Source organism: Sus scrofa, chromosome X (assembly GCF_054392235.1).
Source record: "Sus scrofa isolate SSC_HxYL_T2T_F1_AM1 chromosome X, Sscrofa_HxYL_maternal_Yorkshire_Landrace_v2.0, whole genome shotgun sequence".
NCBI classification, from domain to species: domain Eukaryota; kingdom Metazoa; phylum Chordata; class Mammalia; order Artiodactyla; family Suidae; genus Sus; species Sus scrofa.
The window spans coordinates 36,880,811-36,897,713 of NC_139401.1; the positions used below are offsets into that span (position 1 = coordinate 36,880,811).

A 16,903-nucleotide genomic window follows, 5' to 3' on the forward strand; every position below is an offset into this window, starting at 1 on the left:
AAACTTATGGTTATCAAAGGGGAAAGGGGCAGAGGGATAAATTAGGGATTAACATTTACATTGTACTCTAAATAAAATAACCAAGAAGCATCTACCATACAGCACATGGAATTATACTCAATAGTCTATAATAACCCATATGGGAAAAGAATGTTAATAAACAATAAACATATGCATATTATAGCTGTATTACTTTGCTGTATACCTGAAATTAACACAACATTATAAATCTGCTACATTCAAGTAACATTTAAAAAAATTAACGTGCAAAAATCAGTAGCAATTCTATGCACTAAGAGGCAATTATCTGAAAATAAAGAAAATGATCCCATTTACAAAAGCATAAGAATGTACTTAGATAAAAATATAACCAGACAGGCAAAGGATCTCTATACTGTAATCTCTAAGACCTTGATGAATAAAATCAAAGAGAAATAACTAGAAAGGTATCCCTTGTTCATAGAACACGAGAATTTATATTACCAAAATCTCCATACTTTCCATGCCATCCATAGTTTTAATGCAATACATGTTAAGAGTCTCAGGGATTTTTTTTTTTTAACAAATGTACAAGTAAAAATCCTAAAATTTAATTGGTCCCAACAAAGTCCCTGAATAGCCAAAGCAATCCTGAAAAAGACCAAAGCAGGAGGCATCACACTTCCTGAACTCAAGCTATATTAGAAAGCTATAGTCAATCAAAACAGTGTATTACTGGCATAAAAACAGGCATTTTGACCAATCAAACATAATCAAGAACCCAGAAATATGCCCTAGTATATATAGCTGAGTAATATTTGACAAGGGAGTTAACAATATTCAATGGAGAAAAGTCACTTTCTTCAATAAATGGTGCTGGGAAAATTGAATCTTCCCATGTAAAAGAATGAAATTGGACCACTACCTATACCACTCACAAAAATTAACTGGAAATAGATTAAATACTTTAATAGAAGAGTTCCCGTCGTGGCGCAGTGGTTAACGAATCTGACTAGGAACCATGAGGTTGCGGGTTCGGTCCCTGCCCTTGCTCAGTGGGTTAAGGATCTGGCGTTGCCGTGAGCTGTGGTGTAGGTTGCAGACGCGGCTCGGATCCCGCGTTGCGCGTTGCTGTGGCTCTGGCGTAGGCTGGTGGCTACAGCTCCGATTCGACCCCTGGCCTGGGAACCTCCATATGCCACAGGAGCGGCCCAAGAAATAGCAAAAAGACAAAAAAAAAAAACAAAAAAAAAAAAACAAAAAAAAAACTTTAATAGAAACCCAGAAACCATAAAACTAGCTGAAGTAAACATGGGGGGAAAGCTCCCACTGGGTGTTGGCAATGCTTGTTTTGTATATATATGACACCTAGAGCACAACAATGTAAAAAAAAAGAAGTGGGATTATATCAAACTAAATAGCCTCTGCATAGCAATAGAAACAATCAACAAAATGAAAAGACAATCTACAGAAGGAGAAAAAAAATATCTGCAAACCAAACATCTGATTAAGGGTGAATATCCAAAGTATGTAAAGAACTCATACAACAGCCAAAAAGAAAGAAAAGGGAAAAAAAAGAAAGAAAAAAAAATAACAATAGGCAAAGGACCAGAATAGACATTTTTCCAAAGAAGATAAATGAATGGCCAAAGGGTACATGAAAAGATATTCAACACAATTAGGGAAATGCAAATCAAAATCATAATATCACTTCATAAATGTGCGAAAGACTAGGATCGAAAAGACAAGAGACAACAGATGTTGACATGGATGCTGAGAAAAAGGAACCCTTGTGCACTGATGGGGAGATTATGAATTGGTACAGCTGGTATGGAAATAAGTATGGAAAGTCCCCCAAAATTAACTATCATATGGTTCAGCAATTCCACTTAGAAAGAAGTGAAAACACTGTATTAAAGAGCATCTGTCCCCATCCCCATGTTCCTAACAGCAGTATTTCTAATAGCCAAGACATGAAAACACCCTAAGTGTCCATCTACAGATGAAAGGACAAAAAGGCACGGTATACATACATTCAACAGGATATTAACTCAGCCACGAAGAAGGAGGAAATCCTGCCATTTGTTGACAACATGGATAGACTCTGAGGGCATTGTGCTAAGTGCAATCAGTCAAATTTCAAAGAGAAAGACAAATATTGTATGATCCTACTTATACATGGAATTAGAACAAAACCACTCACAGAAAGAGATTAGATTTGTGGTTACCAGAGATGAGACATGCAAGGAGAGAGAACTGGATGAAGGTGGTAAAAAGTGCAAACTTCTAGTGATAAGATAAAGAATTACTAGGGATGTAATGTACAACATGAAGACTATAATTAACACAGCTGCATGGTATATATGAAAGTTGTTAAGAGAGTTAATCCTAAGTGTTCTCATCAAGAGGAACATGAGATACAACCTCTGTAGAACATGATGGATGTTAATTCACGGCGGTAATCATTCCATGATGTATATACAGCAAATCAGTATTTGTACCCCTTAACCTTATACAGTGCTGTATGTCAATTCTATCTCAGGAAAACTGGAAGAAAAGAAAGATCACTAAGCACACTTGGGCATTGGAAGGACACCCTTTCTCCCTCTACCATTTTCGTAAGCAATCCTTGCCCTAGAGGATGTGAAATCAAAGGACGCATCTCTATGTAAATATAGGGTAAGCACCTGAGTGCTTTTCTATTCTAATGCAAGTGCTTGACGTTAAGCCTGTGATTGCCTAGGCATCCACTTCAGAGACCGCAATCTTGAATAAACACTAGATAAAGAGCCTGACCCCTGAAGTTTCCTTTGTTTTAGAGATCTCTGGTTGCCTTAGATAATTGACCTTGTTTTTCCCTTCCTGAGTTTTCACTCCCTCCCTTATGTTTTAAATTCACCAACACAAAGAGTGAACCTGTGACACCCTAGGCATCCCAGCCTAGACTCCAAAAAAGGCAGAGCTCCAGGTCCACTCTCTCTCTAGTGAAACCTGGCTATGTGGCGCCAGGTGTAATCCTCCAGGAGTTTATAATAGCAATAATCCTCCAGGATCTGTAATAATCCTTTTTTTTTCCCCAAAGTTTCCTGATCGTTGATATCTAGGTGCACCTTGTAATCATAGTAAGAACCACAGGGGCTGGTCCAGCCACATCACTGACTGCCAAAGGGGAAATGTCTGCTGGGGGGGGCGGTGGTTTCCTCTGGCCCAGGTGAGTCCTCCCAGGCATTTCTAGCCAATAGCATCACTCCTGACAGGCTGAGACCAGGACAAAACAATTGGCCTCGTTGGCGGGATGGCATGTTTGCCTTTGCAGTTAACAGGGGGAACACCCTTGAACTGCAACTGGCTTACTAGCCGACTAACCTAGGTGGGTAATACCATCTGGGAACCGAACACCACTTGCTGGAGGTCTGTCATGCTGCTGTGTCCTTGCGTATTGCCTCTGCCATGTGTTGCCTGAGGTATCCATCCCAAGATGTCACTGCTGCCATCACGACTCAATGATCTCACCAGAGTGGCATGATCAAAGCCACATGGTCTAATGAGACAATTAGACCACTAATTTAAAAGGCCTTAATGCCTCCTGCTGTGCAAAACTGGCAGGTCCAATGACTTTGTCATGTCCATGACCATAGTGACCCAAATGATGCCTTAAATTTCCCACCCTGAATAGGCTCCATTTGACCCTAAGTCCAGAGACTTCTTTCTACAGGGCCCTCCCCTAATTGCAGGGCAACACTACTTCATTTTGGGGGCGGGGGATTCCTGAAACCATCCATCAGGCACTAGAGGGCAATGACATGGTTGCTGGACATAGAGAAGATGGCCGCCCAGCCGCCCCAGCACTTCAGACTCATGATCCTCCATCCCCACTGCCCTAGAAACATCTTCCTCCAACACATTTCCCTCAACGCAAAGGGTTCCCCGCTCTCTCCCTAATAAACCACTGAATTGTTCCCCTTATGGGAATACACAAAACCTCTACTGGGAGTTATGAAAACTTGGGGTCCCTGGCTACTTAATCTCTGAACAGCCAGGCTCTAAACTCCAGGCTAACATTTTCCCAGCCACAGACCCCTTCTGCCGTCCATCCTCCGGCCACAACCCTCTAAGCCCAAGCCAGCCCCTGCTACCCCCTCTGCCCGCTTCCCTAATGGCCACATAAGTTCCTACCCTAGGAAATGAGCAGCTCCCTGAGGCTTGTCCCACCTCCTGGAGACAGTCAACCTTATACCTCTGTTGTGGTCCATTAGGACAATAAAAATGCACAGTCCTTCTTGGCCCCCATTAGACATGTAGACTTATAAAAATATGCGCAACCTGAAAGTCGAAAGGTTTTTTTTTATGGTCTTTTCTAGGGCCGCACCCACAGCATATGGAGGTTCTCAGGCTAGGGGGTCTAATGGGAACTATAGCCGCTGGCCTATGCCACAGCTACAGCAATGCAGATTCCAAGCCGAGTCTTCGACCTACACCACAGCTCACAGCAACACCGGATCCTTAACCCACTGAGCGAGGCCAGGGATCGAACCCACAACCTCATGGTTCCTAATCGGATTCGTTAACCACTGAGCCATGATGGGAACTCCGAGAGTTAAGTTTTATCTGGGGCAAAATGAGGACTTAAGCCTGGAAGACAGCATCTCGGGCAGCCCTGAGAAACCGCTCTGAGGTGGTGAGGGAGAAGCTAGGATACATAGGAGTTTTTGCAACAAAGGGCAGGGAGCAGGAACAAAAGAGGCCTGGGCTCCCTGAAATCAGTCCTTTGATAGGCTCCTCCGCTCTCAGGGCCAGTACCCTGAGTTTTCACAGCCTGCAGACTCACAGGCTCTCTCCCTTGAAGGTGACTGCATTTGAAGATGACCGTGACATTCTTTGTTTTATCCTTAACTACAGACCAGGAGGCAGTGTTCAGATAGCCCTTGAAATACTGCCCAAAGGGGAAAGGGGGGATATCAGGATATGATAAAGGGGAGGGGCAGGTGCATGCAGCAGCCACACGTTTGACAAAAGGTTGTGGCTGATCTCCTGAAGGTCACTACCAGCCCCAAGGAGCAGACATCACCATGAAGGATTTTACTGTTTTTCTAGATATGAGGAGATGCCAGAAGTGGGCACATAAAATCTCCTCAAATTATCTGAAGGCCTGTTCTTCCAGTTTTCCCAGAGCACAGTGTCTCATTCCTGGCCTCCACCCTAAGCCTTGCTCAAGGGGTGCTACAGGGTCGGGTCGGCAGCTGCAGTGGCTCATAATTTAATCCACGTAGAGGCTGATGGCAAGTACCAAACTTCAGTTCACAGACAAGGGGCCCCAAGGTTCTGTCATCCCAGGAAATCCCTGTATATCCCCGAAAGGGAAGCCTTTCCACCTATAGGGCACTGCCAGTAAAAGAATCAAAGATACACCAACCCACCTGGATATCACTTTGGGGACCATTCACCTCAAATGGCTTTCTCCGGCTGGTGGTTCATTCTTTCCCTATTACAGGCAGAGACGTACTGACACGATGCCATGCTGCATGGTGTAAGTCCGGGTTCTTGGCCTTCCTGACGGGAATCACCAAATGGACACCCGGGACTCTTCCTCCCCTGGTCCAGACACTAGGCATTTCCCAAGATGAACTTCAACAGGGCACCGAAGGCCTATGGCATGTCATTTAAAGATACGCTTGAGGCCAGAATCATGAAGCCACCATGTCCCCTTTCAGTAGCTCCATCTGGCTGGTACTTAAGCCAGCCACCAACGAAGGGCACCCCACCCGTGACTATCAAAACCTTAGTGCTTAGGTTTGCCATTCAGGCTCCTATTCCTAATAATACAGAACTGACTGAGGACATCGAGTGGGCCCAGGGAGCATCCTTTGTGTTCACAGACCCACTAACGTGTTCTCCTCTGTTCCCATCTCTGAGGAATCCTAGGCTCTATTTGCTTTCACTTTTGAAGGCACTGAAGATGCCTCAATGTGGGTCCCAATGGGATATTTTAAAAGTGGGAGATAGATGGGCTCCAGGATAGGCATGTGCAGCTAGCCTCTTATTTACATTTCTTGAGGCAGGAGACAGGTGGGCTCTGAGACAAATATTTACGACCAGCCGCCTATCTATACTTCGAGACAGAAATAACAACAGGCCCAAAGGCACCCAACTGGGACTTGTCTTCTGTGACCTGTTCAACAACGGTAATGACAGGATCAAAAGAGGGGCTGAGCTCTGCCTGGACAAAAGACCAAGAGTCACGTACTCCCCATCCTCAGGGTCAGGGAGACCCCAACTACACATGCGCAGAGAGACCCCTCTGGGTCAGACATGGAGGCAGCGACAGGCCATACTAAGTCTAGATAACCTTCCCGCCATGCTTTGCTTCGGAATCCATCTTGGCCAAAAGACGTGCACGCAGATGGGAGGAAGGCCCTGGGTCTGGTCAGGTACAAAAGATAAAACAAGATAACTGACCAAAGGAAGACCACGACCTGGAAGAACTGTCGTATATAAGTGGATGAAATCACCTCTCTGGTGCGCTCCTCACTGAAGGGGACGCCGGCGCCCTCATTCCTTTGGATGTGTGTGTATCACTGCTTTGCTTCTGCCTTAGATAAACAGACTATTCTCTGTGTGTGCTCCCACATGCTGTATTGTGTTTCTAACAATAAACTTTATACCTGTTTTTCCAGTCTCTGCCTCCTCGAAACAGTCTTGCTTTCAACAGGGGGCACAAATCGGGGCCATTCTACCTCTAGCCTCTAGCTGGTCTAGTGGCTGGGATTCCTGGTTTTCATCCAGGCTGCCCAGGTTCAATTCCTGAGCAGAGAATTAAGATCTCACTTGAAGTCATCATGCACTGTGGTCTCTCCAAAATCAGTGCCATCACACAGAACCTCTGCCACTGAGATTTAAATACCTTACGGTTGGAGTTCCTGTCGTGGCGCAGCAGAAATGAATCCAACTAGGAACCAGGAGGTTGCAGGTTCGATCCCTGGCCTCGCTCAGTGGGTTAAGGATCCAGGGTTGCCATGAGCTGTGGTGTAGGTTGCAGATGCAGCTCGGATCTGGCGTTGCTGTGGCTCTGCCATAGGCCGGCAGCTGTAGCTCTGATTAGACCCCTAGCCTGGGAACCTCCATATGCCGTGGGTGCGGCCTTAAAAAGACAAAAGGCAAAATACATACATACATACCTTACTGTCAAAAAGGTGCCATTTGGGGCATTATATTAAGGACATTACGCTCAGGGGTCCCTCTGAGAAAGCAGTACGAGCAAATCTGCACCCCCTCACACACCACTGAGACCTCAAGATCCAAAGCCGAGCCTCATCGGTCAAATCTCTGAGCAATTTGACAGATTGAGAAATTTCTCCCAACCATCAAACACTCACCATTAAACCACTCACTACACTCAGACAAACAAAACACCCATTAGGCCTTTTAATGTTTTAGGGGCAACGCATCCCCCATCTGTCATTGTTTCTTCACCCAATATACACAATCACGTTCAAGCTGGCCACCTGCCACTGTGGCAAAACCCAACAAGTGTGCCTTGGGAGCTGCCCGGCAGGCAGTCCGAGTCTTACCTTTAGTCCCCACGGGCTCCATGTTCCATCTCAAGCCGTTGGCCACACCTGACTGTGCCTGCTAGAATCTCTGATCCAAATAGGCATCTACATGGCTTCCTATGGGATGTGGGACTAGCCGCCTACCCGAAGGGGCAGCCCCTAACACTCCCTGTGAACACAGGCTTTTGCCATCCTCTCAGGAAGCAAGTCCCTAAATACCCCCCACCTGGTACTACTCCAAACACGAGTTCCTAAAATACCCTGGGTTAGAGATGCCCCTCAAGGGAAAAGCTCAGCCCAGCTAGCGGTGCCTCCTCGTGAACAGGGAAATGAATGGTACCTTTGGGAGAGGGCTGAACCTGATGTCAGAGGCCCTTCCCAGTGATAGGAGTGTGTGATCCGCCCCTTCCCACAGTGACGGCAGTACCCTTCCTCCCCTTTCTCCTCCTGTGGCTACTTGGGGACCCCCTTGGGACTGTCTGAAACAGACAGGGAATGAGCGCTCCTTGCCAAGGGCAGTGCCCATCGCTGCTCGCAATGCAGCTGGCTGGGGGCTGCAGCAGCCACCCAGCCTCGGGTGCCCTTCTGGTCAAGGAGGACCCTGCTGGCTCAGCCTGACTGGCAGAATTCGTAGCTGTGCACCTAGCCCTTAAGGAGGCCAAAAAAAGGGCCTTTCACCGAGCCACGTTGTCAGAGACTCTGGAGCTGTTGCTAACGGCCCTGCAGTCTGGTCTGGCCAATGGCTGAGGGATGGTTTTCTCACGGAAGCCAAGGCCATCTGGGGCTCCAGATACTGCGAAAGGAACTAGGAGAATGCCTGGCCCTCAACACCGATGCTCACTACTCCACAGCGGGAGCCAATTTCAACAAGACGGCAGACCCCCTCGCTCAGCCCTCCTCTCCTCCCCAGGTAGAGGCCTCGGGGTATTGACCCTTCTCACCTGCTTGTGGAATGCGCCTGGGAAACCTGGGGGCGTTGGAATTCATGCTTTAGTAATTGGGGCTCAAGGGAGTTCCCATCGTGACTCAGTGGAAATGAATCCGACTAGTATCCAGGAGGAGGAGGGTTCCATCCCTGGCCTCGCTTAGTGGGTCGGGGATCCGGATCTGGTGTTGCCATGGGCTGGCGGGTAGGCCAGCAGCTGCAGCTGATTCCACCCCTAGCCTGGCGACCTCCATATGCCACAGTGCAGCCCCTAAAAAAAGAGCAAAAATAAATCAAATAATTGGGGCTTGAGCAAAGGAACCCCCGCCCCGCCCCCTCTGCGGCAGCCCAGGCGGCGACAGACGAGCGCGTGCTCTTCACCCCAACCAAACCACGGGGGTCATCCCGACGAGGACGAGCCACTCCCCAGGGGGGACCGACCATCCTCCCGCTGGTATCCTGGCACATTGCACCCCACCCCCGCCGGGGCTGCCAGATACACCCGCACCGTCACAACCAACCCATGCTTAACTCGGGACTCTTGGCGAACCCCATGCAGAATTCCTCCTCCACACACGTGCTCTTTCCTTACGAAAATCTGTCCTGGTCCCTCCGCAACGCTAGACATTGCTGACTTGGACCAGGACACCTTACCTCTCAGGAGCCTCAAGAGCGGGCTCTCCCACACCCATGTTCTCTGAAGCTTCCATCTAGCTGGTTGTCCCCAGGTGGCTGGGCTCAGCCCGCATCTTAAGGACCTTCTTAAAGAGACACTACTTAGTTTCAAGCAAGTGGTTCTCAAAACAGATCAAACCCTTGCCCCAGGCCCTCATCTTGCTTAACTCTCGCCCCCCCCCCCCGCCCCCTTCCGCTTTATACCCCACATGCCAATTATTATACAATTATCATCCACCCCTCCCCCCCCAAATTCCCCTTGTGGTCCTTTCCGTCAATCCTCAAGCTTTGATGCTGTAACACGCCGCCCTTTTCATTTTGTTCTCTGACTCCACCCCCGCCCCCGCAGCTATGATTTTTTTTGTTATTTTTTGTTCTCCTTTGCTAGGATTTTTTCACTCATCTGCCCACCTGCTTCATTCTGGTAACCTAATTGAGGGCAGATAATCCAATATAATCCCCTCATCTGAATGCGCCACAGGCCACAAGCCCACCAAGTCAGCGCGAGATCTTTTCTTTGGAAACTCTGACAACGGTGAGGCCTCTCCGAAAGGAGCCACCTTCGCGCTGGCCACTGTCACCAAATGCGGTGGCAACAAAGCCTGGCTAATCAAAGCGAATCCTCCAACTAACCTAGAGGAAGTAGATGACATGGTGCCAAGACCAACCAGGAAGGGGTACAGAAGTATCTGAAAGGAAGAGAGACTCTCTGCTTGGTAGACACAAGCCATATTTGGAGATGAGGGGACGGTGAGCAAGCTCCAAGTTGGCGTGGCCTCGCCCCACGCTAGGCAAGGTGACCCAGTACTTCCTCACCAAGGCAACAGAGCCCAGCCATTAAGCAACACACAGAGAGCCCCATGGAGAAGGAATGTGACCCAAGTGCTTTCAAACATCGGTGGCGCTCTATCTGGGTTTGGCTTTTTTTTTTTTTCCTTACTCTTTAAAGGGCCGCACCTGCGGCATATGGACGTTCCCGGGCTACAGGTTGAGAATCGGAGCTGCAGCTGCCAGCCTACACGACGGCCTCACCGATGCCAGATCTGCACTGTGTCTGTGACCTACCCCCAACTCGTGGCAACACCAGATCCTTAAGCCACGAACGAGGCCAGGGATGGAACCTGCATCCTCACAGAGACAGCACTGGGTTCTTAACCCGCTGAGCCACAATGGGAACTCCTGGCTCTGGTTATTCTTATGGTTTTATACAGCCTGAGTGATAGGGTCACTGGTAGACCCCTCGGGCCCTCACGCAGACAACGCTGTAAAAATACCGCTCTGCCTCTCATTGCACCACAAGGTGGAAAAGCAGGGAACGCTGGGGAGCCCTGTGGGAAAACCTCAGGCCAGTGTGCCCCTGAGTCTGGGCGGCAAAGGGCTCGTATCCCTTTATAGGCTAGGGTTACTCTGGAAGCAAAGTCTAAATGACGCCTGTTGCCCAATTTCAACATCAAATAGTGCTACCGCTAATTGGCCCTGATGAAATAAAATTTATATTTGAAGGCAGGACAGGAACAAATTAAACATTACATTCTCTTTCCACGCTTGTTTGGGTCCTCTCCCTCCCTCCCAGGCAGTGTGCATCTGCATTACACATTAACCAGCCCCTCAAAGACGGCAGTGCCTGCTCAGCCGTCAAGATCATTTTTGTCTTCGCTTTGACCCCGGCAATGTAACTTCATAAAAGAATAGTGTTCTTTCCCAGCTCTGTAGCGGATCATGGTGACTTACTGCTCACTTGGTATGTGCTTACCTGGCCAATGTGTCCTTGGCGACCTTTATGTAAAATATCAGTATGTCATTTTGATGTACGATCCACTGTCTCGAAGATGTCTCTGACTATACCTTTGACGTCTAACAGAACAGTTCTCAGGGCTTTCTGAAAAATCTGCTTCCTGGGTTATAATCCTCAGCAGTTTGGCTCAAATAAAACTCCTTTTTTTTCTTAACTTGATAGTTGATTGAATGTTTGTCCACCGCCCTGTGACTGCCCGTACCTAAAACCCATCTGGTTCCAGGGACTGCGCTGTCCACTGACTGCCCTCACAGGGTGGGTTGAGCCGAAATAGCATCCCTAGGCTCTCCCTTAGCCTGAAAGTTGTTAATGTCCTCCCCTCCAACTCTGCTGCCTCAGCATCACAGGGTAGAATGTAGTGTAAGCAGGTGAGGTTTTGTTTTTTTTATTGTAATGCAAGTGCCTGAGCTTAAGCTGATTGCTACGGCATCGACATCAAAGACTTTTTCTTTTTTTTTCTTTTTTGCCATTTTCTTGGGCCGCTCCCGCAGCATATGGAGGTTCACAGATTAGGGGTCGAATCGGAGCTGTAGCTGCCAGCCTACGCCAGAGCCACAGCAACACAGGATCCAAGCCGCATCTGCAACCTACACCATAGCTCACGGCAATGCCGGATCCTTAACCCCCTGAGCAAGACCAGAGATCGAACCCCCAACCTCGTGGTTCCTAGTCGGATTCCTTAACCACTGTGCCACGACAGGAACTCCAAAGACTTTTATCTTGAATAAACACATTACCAGCTACACACTAGAAGAGCCAGGCTGCCCCACCCCTGAGGTTTTCGTGGTTTTCGAGATCTCTGGTCGACTGAAACAACTGATCCTTTGACCACTTGTTTTTTTCCTTAAGGCATTTTAATTCCCACTTCTGCTTTAAATTCACCAATAAAGACTACAGCTGTGAAACTCTAGGGATCTGATCCTGGACCCCCCAAAAAGAACCCTAGGTCTGCACACATACTCTCCTCTCCCCATGAGCTCACTGAGTGGCCCCACACATCCCCATGTATCCTCCAGGACCTATGAGTGATAAACCATGTTTTTTTCAAAGTCCCCTCATGGTTGCTACTGAGGTGTGTCTTGTGATCATAAGAAGAAGCCCAAGGGGGAGTCCAATCACAATATTGGCTCCCAAAGGGGAAATGTCTGGGGGGGGCTGCCACAAGCAGTACAGCCCAGGTGAGTGCCCCCAGGCGTTTCTGGCCAATAGCATCACTTTTGAGAGGCAGAGGCCAGCACACAACACTGGCGCTGCCCCCACCTCCAAGACTTCCACGGTGACTTCCACGGTTTACCTTCCTCCTGGAGCTGTTCCTCCGCACTCCTAGGCTCAACCCGGCCATTTGATAAGCAGTCAGCGGTCACAGGACCATGGCTAGACTAGAACCCTCTACGAGAGGGTCACAGTCTCCGGCGATGTGTGACAGAGAAATCATGTGAACTCCTTCTAGAATAAAAAGTACCACTAAGGTATTGGATTTTTGAACCACAGGTGCTCAGTCTTAAAATGACCGACAGGAAAGCATGAAAGACTAGCTATGATCCCCATGGCTGTGTTAGTTTCTTTAAGAAATGGATCCTAGGAGTTCCCTTTGTGGCTCAGTGATAAGGACCCTGACTAGTATCCATGAGGACGCAGAATTGATCCCTGGCCTCCTCACTCAGTGGGTTAAGGATCCAGCATTGCCATGAGCTGTGGTGTAGGTCACAGAGGCAGCTCAGATCTGCACGGCTGTGGCGTACATGAGCAGCTACAGCTCTGATTCGACCCATAGCCTGGGACCTTCCATACGCTGCAGGTGCAACCCTGGGGGGAAAAAAAAATGGATCCTAGTCCAGCCCTGGCCACTAAATGCAAAATATGGGTGGTTTCTGACATGCCAGCCTCGCCTGTCCCTCCAGATAAAAGTTCCGGTGTGAAGAATTATGGTCCACATTTGAGAAGTGTTGGTTCAGTTAAGCCAAAGAGGTACACATAAGCTGTAGCAATTATTTGCGATTTATGTGCATCCAAGTGCTGAGAGATGGAGAGGGGAGATGACCTTCATAACATTTCACAAAGTATAGCTGGAAATACGCATATACAACTATCAAAAGTTATTTGGACAATCAACCAAGGGGCAGTAGTTTGGGAGCAAGGTACGAAATAATGTTCGAGAAAACTTATTTTAGTCCTATGTGGAAAAGCAGCCCAAGCCTCTGTTCTAGCCCTAGGATGAAATATTGATTGTCTCCATTGAAAGAGGTGGAGAGATCACATACTTCTGAGGAAGCAGCACCTATAAATTAGAACAGAAGAATGTAAAGCAAGAACCCAGCTGGGGGTCTGGCCAGCTCAGGAGAGGAATGAGACACCTTCTTTCCTCTTCAGCCCCAGCCCGGCCCTGGTTGGGGGCTTGGCAGCCTGCTGGGGAAAACAGTGTGTTCAGTCTCAAACTACGACCCTTCAAGATTTTTAAAAAATCGCTAAACACATTTTCTAGTAGAAACAGAGCCAAGAAGGGACTGTTCTCTGTGCAGGGTGGGGGTGGGGGAGGGGGAGAAACCTGGCCTTGCTGAAGGTCAGGACTCTGCCAAGAAGGGCAGGGGCCGCCTTCCTCTAGCAGGAGCATCACAACAGCTATTTGCTCCTCTTTGCTGGCACCTTATATAAAGCTGGGACAGGCCTCAAGAAAGCACATGACCCACTGGCCTCTTGACACCCCGTTTTCCTGAACAGGTGACTGAGGAGGAGGCACCGACTTTAATCCAGTGTCCACATCATCGGGGGTGAGTCGTTTCTATTCCAGACTCGGTTTCCTCGCGTGGGAGATGCTCAAACCAAACCTATCCCACGGGGTTGCCAGGATGGGCCAGAGGGCAGGAAATCAGCGGGTCTGGCAGGGGCTCCTCAGGTCCTGTTGGCCGCTGACAGGACGGGGACGGGCTCCCGGGTCACCTTTATTAACAGGGGCTCCCGGGGGCCAGGCTCCCCAACCGGGTCCTTCCCGGAAGCATCCCCCGGCTGTACGTGGGAGTCCAAGCCATCTTCCACCCCGCAGATGTCTCCAACAGGCCTTCCGGAGCCGCTTTTGCGGCTCCTTTCTCTCTGTACTCTTTGCCAAGGGAGGAAGAGGCTCCGGGAACCACGTGCTCAGCGCCCGGCGTGCTGTGTGGGCGGGAGACACGGGCAGATGGGGGCTCCCTCGGGGCTCCGGCCTCACCGTCCATAGGGCAGACCGACTGGCTCAATGCCTGGACCGCCTCCTTAGCTGCGCCACCGCCTGGAAGGGCATCCTCCTCTTCTGGGGAGCGGCCCCCCCCCACGTCCTCGGGTTACCTGGTTCTTGGGGGAGCCCCCCCCCACGTGACCCCCATCTCCCTCAGCACCGCTGACTGGCTCAGGGGTCAGCCAGCCCCGGTTCCTGTCCCTCGGGCCTCCTGCCGTTGGCTTAAGGTCAGGCAGCTGAGGACCAGCCCGGAGGGAGGTGGAAACACTTCTTCCCTGCAGTCCAGGCGGGTTTCGTCCACTCTCCATGAGGGCAAAGGGGGCGGAGCTGATATACATCATTGATGAATTTAGCCAAAGAAAGAGAGCATGATGGTTCAGCTCTACCTTGACTTTTTAACTTCTGGATCTGCACTTCCACAAAGAGGAAGTGCTGTAAGCTTCTAGTCACTTATACCCATGCATATAACACGTAGTCATCCAGAACTTCATTTGACTGGGTAATTAGGGTAGGCTAACTGCTCTAACAAATATTCTGAGTCTTACTGGCTTAACACAGTGCATTTTTATTTTTTGTTCTTACCAAGATCCAGTGCACACTGATGGTGCAAGTGATGGGACGATAGTCTCCTTACATCATTCAATGGCTCAGGAGCAGGTGTGAGATAAGTGTGGAAGAGTGTGCAGCAGAAGAGAAACAAAATGGAAGGACACATCTACCTAGAAGAGATATACAGAAGTCTTCCAGTGTCAGAAAATGACAAGATTTTGGCCTTTGAGATGCTCCCTATCTTACCTGCAAGCTCCAACCCATGTATCCCAGAGAGAGACCACTCCCAACTGACACACTCCACGCTTCCTTTCGGAGAAGACTGTTAATGACACGGACTTCAAGCTGTAGCTCACAGCCATGCTAGTCACCTAGGCCAACCAAATGAGTCCTTTACTCCAAAATATGAACGAACAAACATCTGCCAGATATTTGAAGAAAATGAAAGAGAAGATCATGATGAACAAACAGAACTATTTTTGGAGAAAAAAACCAATATAATACAGGACACAAGGGAGAGCTACACCAAAAAATCCAAATTCATGTTTTCAGAATTTTAAAGAAGACAGTGGGTTCATAAAGTGAGAACTGGGTGCTAGAAAGGGAACAATTAGAGAACAAGAGAAAGCCTTTGGAAAATAAAACTTTAAAGTTAAAAACTTAAGAGATGCCGGGTGCTCAAGTCAAAACCTCAGGCTTCCAAGGAACCTGCCCCACAGGGGTCATGCCCCGCCCCTCGACCCCGCCCCATCGACCCCGCCCTGTCGACCCCGCCCCCGTTGACCCCGCCCCTTCGCCCTTCCACCCACTTCCGGTAACGGTCCCCCAAGCCCACCTCGCCCGCCCCGCACAACCACGCGGTTTCCGGTCCATCCCAGAGCGGGCGCCCAGGCCCCCGCCAACAGGCCCGGAGCCCACCGGCCCCGGCCCTCCCCATCGCCCGCCCTGGGGACGCTCCGAGGCGGCCGGCGCCGCCGGCGCCCCCGCCGCTGCCCGCCCCGCAGCCCCCGCTTCCGCGCCGCCTTCCCCTTGGCCTTGGGGCCCGCGCCGCCCGCCCTTGTGATCACGCCGCCCTCGCAGGTGCGCCAGAACTTCCACCCCGAGTGCGAGGCCGCCCTCAACGGCCACGCCAACCTGGAGCTGCACGCCTCCTACGCCTACCTGCTCATGGCCTTCTCCTTCGACCGCGAGGACGGGGCCGGGAAGCCCCTGGCCCGCTGCTTCCTGCGCCGCTCCCACGAGCGCAGCGAGCGCGCCCAGGAGCTGATGAGCCTGCAGAACCGGCGCGGGGGCCGCCTCTGCTTCCGCGACATCAGGAAGCCCGACCTGGAAGCCTGGGGGGGCGGCCTCCGGGCCCTGCAGTGCGCCCTGCACCTGGAGAAGCGCGTCCACCAGAGCCTGCTCGACCTGCACCGGCTGGCCACCCACAAGAGCGACGCCCAGCTCTGTCACTTCCTCAAGAGTCGCTACCTGGACCAGCAGGTCGAGTTCATCAAAGAGCTGGGGGACCATGTCACCACCCTGAGCCAGATGGGGGCCCCGGAGGTGGAGATGGCCGAGTACCTCTTTGGCAAGCTCACCCTGGGTGACAGCCACAAGGACTGACCCTGGACTGCCCTCCCCGGAGCCACGGGGCGACTGTCCAAGGCCACCATGCCCGCGTGGCCCCCACAATATTGCCCTTGCAGACAAAGTTCACTCAGGTCTTTCTTCGGTCCCTTTTGCCATTTCTTCCCGTAAAGTTACTGGTTCTTCAGTAAATAAAGGTCTCTGGTTGCTGTGTGTGTGCCAGTGTCTCACCTTTTAAGTCTTAAAACGGGCCTCCAGGAGTCTCTCCACCGACACGTGCCCTGTCCACGTGCAGCTCAGGATCTCCACAGATGGAGGGGGGAGGTGTTCCATGGGACCCTGGAAAACAAAATCAGTCTTCCCCTTACAAATAATGCAGGGTGGAAGGTGGTCTGGGGCCCCCCATGAATGTTGGTGCCTATGCATAGTTAAAGTCTAAAACATGGCCTGAAAATCATGATTGGGGTTGGCCTGGGTGCTATTCATTAATTACGGTCTTTTGCTAGGGGCACAACTGGGGTGGAAGGGTGGGGAAGGCCTGTCATGTAAAATCCGCGAGGCCTGTGAAACACCCCAGTGGAGTCACACAGGTAGCCAGAAAAAAAAAATGAATCTGGAGCTCAGGAGGGATGTCAGGTGTAGAAACACACAGG

The 16,903-nt window shown here is 50.0% G+C and overlaps 1 protein-coding gene across 1 annotated transcript; it reads left to right on the top strand.

Annotated features, from left to right (window-relative positions):
• The first annotated feature begins 12,065 nt into the window (after window positions 1-12,065).
• Window positions 12,066-16,463, top strand: LOC146394542 (uncharacterized). Its single transcript, XM_085006966.1, has 3 exons — window positions 12,066-12,200; window positions 13,874-14,418; window positions 15,512-16,463. Exons 1-3 carry the CDS (start codon window positions 12,066-12,068, stop codon window positions 16,284-16,286), a joined length of 1,455 nt encoding a protein of 484 aa, XP_084863092.1. The 3' UTR covers window positions 16,287-16,463.
• The last annotated feature ends 440 nt before the right edge of the window (window positions 16,464-16,903 follow it).